This window comes from Olea europaea, chromosome 21, assembly GCF_002742605.1.
Source record: "Olea europaea var. sylvestris chromosome 21, O_europaea_v1, whole genome shotgun sequence".
Lineage (NCBI taxonomy): Eukaryota > Viridiplantae > Streptophyta > Magnoliopsida > Lamiales > Oleaceae > Olea > Olea europaea.
Window position 1 is genome coordinate 7,114,220 of NC_036257.1, and position 5,697 is coordinate 7,119,916.

Here is a 5,697-nt window from a genome sequence, read left to right on the forward strand (position 1 = left end):
ATTTTGTCTATAAATTAATGTTGACAATTCAGCAATCACGTTTAGTCTTAATATGTAATCTTAAAATAATAATAATAATAAATAAATAAATAAATAGGAGATGATATAAAACTTATAGTTGGACTAGGAAATGTAACTACTCATGATACATATGTTGGTCTTCCTAAATAAGTGGTATATATAAGTGGCATGTTATTTTGACAATTAGAGGGAAAATGATTAGGAGGTTCAAGGATGGCAAGCCATGCCTATTCTTTGCAGGATATGGTAGGTATTAGTTGAAGTTATGACATGGTCAATCTCGACATATTTAATCAATATATGTCAAATTTCATAATCATTATGTCGTGATCCTCTATTGAAAACTATAAGATTCTAAAATTTGTCTTTCAATGTAATGTAGAGGAGGATTCTTCAGTTGATGGTTGTTTCGCGCGTGTTAATTCGCTAATAATTAAAGAGGATCAGACGATTGTGTAAGGGACGAAACCTCTTGAGACAAAGTCCCAAAAAGGGGTGTTCTTTTTATTGGTGATGAACTTTACAATTGGAAACGGAAAACAACGTGCCTCCAAGGGGCGCAAGCACACGAGTTACAGAAAAGGAAGTGTTTAAGTCTAAAAGCTAAAGGAATGAAAATTACATATTCTCTGTTCGAGAGTTTTGGATTCGATCCTTTGCTTCTATGTTCTTTCTCCCTTTTATACTTCATAGGTGATCCCTTTGTGATTAACTGCTTTAAAAAAACTGCCTGATCGCCCTATAACTACCCACTTTCTTTGTAGTGGCCATTTTGTCATGAAACTGTCCTTTTAACTACTGCCATTATCTTGCATCGTTCAACCGCTTTCGATTGAACCCCTTGAGTCGTGGAACGTGATAAGGTTACTTTAGCAACTGCCTCAATAACTGCATTTCTTGACAATCATAATGCGTTATGTTTGTTGATACCTTGGGCGACTTGAAGATTTGGGCGAGACTCTGGGTGACCGTATGCCACTCTATTCGTTCAGATTTTGAGCGACTTGCAAACTTGGGCGATGGCGTTACCGCACTATTGGGCCCCTTATTTGGGCATTCACCTTAATTCGTTCAATTGGATTTCGTTCTTTGGGCTGTCTGATTTGGGGATCCTCCAATTGGGCTTTACTCTCTGGGCTATTCGATTTGGGCTGAATTTTTATGTGTCAACAATTACCCCCCAATGTGGCAGAATTAAAAATAATTATTGAATTTTTCCATATTCACTTCACGTCTCCAGCAACGTTCGCGATTCCCAAAGAATTTCAATCATTGTTTCCCTCTATAACTTGAAAAGGTGCGTCGCTTTGCAAACCCTTATAAATTCCAAACACGCCATTTTACTGCTACCAAATCACGTTTCATATTTCTTGCGCATCCTTCACGATTCACTGTTCATCTTTTGCTTCCTTGTTACGTAACTCTGCAAAACTTCGTTCCTTCTTCAATGGCTGCTTCACAATCTCAAGCTAGCGACTCCTTTAGTTTTGATGACTTTCAGAAACTTCTGAGTCGTTCATACGTAACCCCAAGTTTTCTCGCGCCCACCGATGTTGGACGTAATGAGTTTACTTGGGTCCTTTCTTCAACAGTGCGGAGGCAGTTGAACAGGCGGCAGTGTGTCAGCTGTTTCCTTGCACTCATGGCCCTCCTTTTCTGAATTCTTTGCCGCTGGGGCCACTTCGTGAAAGAGGTATTCGCACTTGGCCCAAATCTGACGTAGCTTTTCGTAGGTGGCATGCTCGTCTTGTGGGTCATGGTCCTACTAAGGCACTTTTTGATAGCGCTAGAATTTCTGATTTGTTGGAAGTCTCTATTCGCCCCCCTACTTTTGATTCAGCGCTTTTTCCGATTGCTTTGAGCTTTTGGTCCTCTGAGTATAACACCTTTATTTTTCCTCTTGGCCCCATGTCTATTACGTTAAGGGATGTTGGGGCCCTGGTAAATTTACCACCTTTGGGCGATACCATTTTCCCAGGCATCTTAGTTTCTGGTGGCGCCCCACAGTTCGGTAAAAACTATACCGATTCTTATTCAAGCCTGCAGACACTCCACAATCATTCGAGTGCTGAGCCTACCCATGCTGAGCGAGTGGCCTTCCTTTTAGTTTGGCTTTGTAAATATGTGTTGTGCGTGCCTAGTATAAAGCCCTCTCTGAGTTATCTACCTATAGCGCATGAACTGGCGCGTGGCAGGCCTTTGAATTTATGTTCTTTGTTTTTGGCTGCCCTTTATAGAGGTATGGCTTTTCTTCAGGCTCAATTGAAGAATGGTGCATCTCCTACTGGCAGTGGACCTCTTTGGTTCACTCAACTGTGGTTGAGATCCTATTTTTCATCGCTTGGTGCTCCATCCATTTCTCGTCCTTCTACTAGCTGTTACGGGCTAGCTATGGAGCCTTTAACTCCTGTAAGTATGTCCAGAAGGGACATTTTTTCATTCTTTTATTCTTTAGATTCAATCTCTTCCTTCTTTCCTTTTCCTCCTTTTTTGACTCCAGACTATGTACATCCTCCTTCCACTTTAGATAGCGCGAGCACCTCTTTGCTCATTTGGATCCAGTTCTTAACTGGGAGGGAGCTTTTCCACGATATCTTGACTGGGACCAATGCCAAAGCTGGGGTAGAAATTTATGCTCCCCAATTTTTTGCTCGGCAGCTTGGTTTCGGCCAAACTTGGCCTGTTCCTCTTTGCTATTCGAAGAATTTAAACGACCGTTTTCATACCGTTAATAAGGTGGAAGTAGAGGTTATAAACGCTCGCAACCTCCATTTATCAAGCTATTTTTCATTAGCCCCTTTTAATCCTTGTCATGCTACTTACCCTCTTTTCGAACAACTTTGGCCATCGGTAAAGCGCAGATTATTTGCGATTGAGACCAATCGTGCCTTTCATTCATTAGACCAACCGAGTATTTCTCCTCCTCCTCCTGTTTTGGTCACTCCTTTGTCTATTCGGAACCCCTCTCCTTCTCGTCGTACTAAACAATCTGCTCGTCCATCTTCTTCTCTCCCTGCCAGGCCAACTATGGCCAAGAGTGCTCCAAGCCACAAACGGCTAGCCTCAGCATCTCCCATTCTGGAGGATGATGTTGATGATGATGATGATGATGATGTCCCTCTTATCGTTAAGAGGAAGGTAATTAAATTGGTCTATTTACAAGTATGCTCTTCCCCATTTGAAATTTTTCTGTGTACTAATGATCTTTTGGACTTTTCAGAAAAGCTCAGCTTCCCCTTCAAAGGCTTTGGCATTACCAACTCCTGCTCCATCATCCTCTGTTGAGACTACTTCATCCAAACCGGTTGATGATGGGACCATGCTTAAAGGTACATCTTCAGTCCCAGATTCTTCATCACAACCCATGAATGAGCCACCTTCCTCCCAGGGCGTTGACCCCCCAATCATCGAAGCAGAAGGTAATTCAGTTTTTGATATCTTACCTTTGCTCGTGCTATTAGTTTCTGACTGGTTGCTCTTTGAACTTTGCAGATACTCCCATGAGTCCGCCCGCTGTGGCAACATCTTCTCGCTCGGACAAGGGGAAGTCCTCACGAATGGATGAGTCGTTGGTGGCCAGCTTGGCTGAGGGTGTGCCATCTTCTACGATTGTCGACGAGGTAGTTTTTCTCTTTGCCCCATTCCTATTTCCAACTTGTTCGTTGTAGCGAATATTTTTAATGATGGCAATCTTCTTTGCAGGATGCTGACAGGATTGTGCGTTCTATTCAGGATTTGTTCTCTTCCTGGGGGCAGGTCCAAATGCCTCGCCCTGCTCCATCTGATCGTCCTGCTGCTTCTTCAGAAGAGGACTTGAAGTTCTTGAAGGAGCTGGTATTTGAGTACGTGTCCTTCATGGACATGGACATTGGAAGGGCTAGTGCTGCCAGACACAAGGATGAACTTGAGCGCTTGAGTGCGAAGTTAGAGCAAGCACTGACGCTTCCGTCGCTCAATCTTTCTGCCGACTTTAAAGCGACGTTGAAGGTCATTCACTCCGAGGTCCTTACTATGCTGGCCAAGAACGCTGAACTAAAGGCCAAGCGTACTCAATATCTTTGAGCCGTAGCTGAGAAAGAGACTCTGCGCTTGGAGATCAACAAGGCTAAGGACGAGTTGAAAGAAATTTCTTCCGAAGTCATGATTGAAGACTCCTTGATGGTTAACTTGGCTGCTCAGATGAGGGAACTTCAAGCCAAAATGGACGATTGCAGGGCGAGGATGGCCGCTAAAAAGCGCAACGCCTCTCAGGGAATTGAGCGAACTAAATCCTTGGTCGAACAGTACAAGAAGCTGGAGGTTGATGATGATAACGTTGCGGCTGAATTGAACATCACTACCTCCCGACAGAACGAGGATTGGGAAAAACTTAGGGACCGAATTCGTTCCTTATGGGGTAGAATGTAATTAAGACACACGATGTCTTTTTCTTTTTTGTAATTTTGTTCCTTATTAATGAACATTAATTTCTTGTGCATTTATTTGATGTTTATTTTCTAATCATCAATTCTTTAAGCGTTTAACTGCTTTGCATTAAGAATTTTGTCCATTCTCTTTTAATATTCCCACTACTGTTCCCAAGACTTAGGGCCATTTAATTCTATCTATTAGACAGAAATGTGGCTGTTCATATTCTGTCTCTTCATCTTCACCCCCCTATAAATGTTTCGCATTTTTCATCATCTATCTTCATCTCCTCATTTTCTTATTCGAAACCAATTTGCTACCATTTCTTGGCATTCTGACGATCAATCTGATCCAAAAATGGACTATTTAGTCCGTCCGCCTTATACTTACTTTGATGTCACTTTTGGTATGGGAGGTATAAGAAATGTTTTCTGGCCCGCAGCGAAATTTTTACCTGCAAAATTCTTCCCATCGTCTCTTTGTTCTTCACAAGGAGTCAATGATGGAAGGCAATTTTTGGGCTGCTCATGGGCCATTTTGCTTGCTGAGAGTGCTTCTCAGCTTGCCTGCTGAGAGTGTTTCTCAGCCTATTTGCTCGCTATTGCAGCGATGTATTTAGGAAGGTGGTGAGGCCAGTACACCCTCTCACTCGTCAATCCCACCACTGCAGCGATGCATTTAGGAAGGCATTGTGAAGCTTACTCAGTGATCGACTGGGAGATCATCTTACTTAAGTTGTATTTTGTAACACGCCTATTACTTGTATCTTTTATATTCTTGTAATGAACGTTTGGTAATAAAGAACTTTATTTGAACGTATTTCGCTCTATCTTTATTATTTTTGGATCGTCCAGAATGTTTGGTTATGTTTTTATCTGTTCGCATTCCCATAAAGAAGGAACATATTTTTTCAAATATTTGCCATTAATGAATCTTACGTGCTTGGTGCCATCTAAATCTTCCAAGTGGTATACTCCATTAGGCAATACATTGTTTATTTTGTATGGTCCTTCCTAGTTGGGCAACCACTTCCCGTACTTTGGATCCTTGGTATCCAAAGGGAGTATCGTCTTCCAAACTAGTTCACCCAGGCTGAACGACTTGGCTATGACTTTTTTATTATAAAATTTAGCCATTCTTTGCTTTTGAACTTGCAAACTATCCAAGACGTCCAACTTCAATTCATCTAAACTTAATAAATTTTGAATTAGCGATTCGGCATACTCATCATCATTCAACTTATGTTGTAAGCACACTCGAATTGATTGC

General features: G+C 41.8%; 1 protein-coding gene across 1 annotated transcript; it reads left to right on the top strand.

Moving 5' to 3' along the window:
- The first annotated feature begins 3,479 nt into the window (after window positions 1-3,479).
- LOC111370287 lies at window positions 3,480-4,567 on the top strand. The gene is made up of 2 exons (XM_022991963.1): window positions 3,480-3,641; window positions 3,724-4,567. The coding sequence occupies exons 1-2, from the start codon at window positions 3,522-3,524 to the stop codon at window positions 4,081-4,083; spliced, it is 480 nt and encodes a 159-aa protein (XP_022847731.1). The 5' UTR covers window positions 3,480-3,521; the 3' UTR covers window positions 4,084-4,567.
- The last annotated feature ends 1,130 nt before the right edge of the window (window positions 4,568-5,697 follow it).

Coding starts and splice junctions, on each gene's coding strand:
- LOC111370287 (XM_022991963.1), top strand. CDS start 3,522: ATGAGTCCGCCCGCTGTGGCAACATCTTCTCGCTCGGACAAGGGGAAG. Junction 3,642..3,723: donor CTTCTACGATTGTCGACGAG/GTAGTTTTTCTC, acceptor TCTTCTTTGCAG/GATGCTGACAGGATTGTGCG.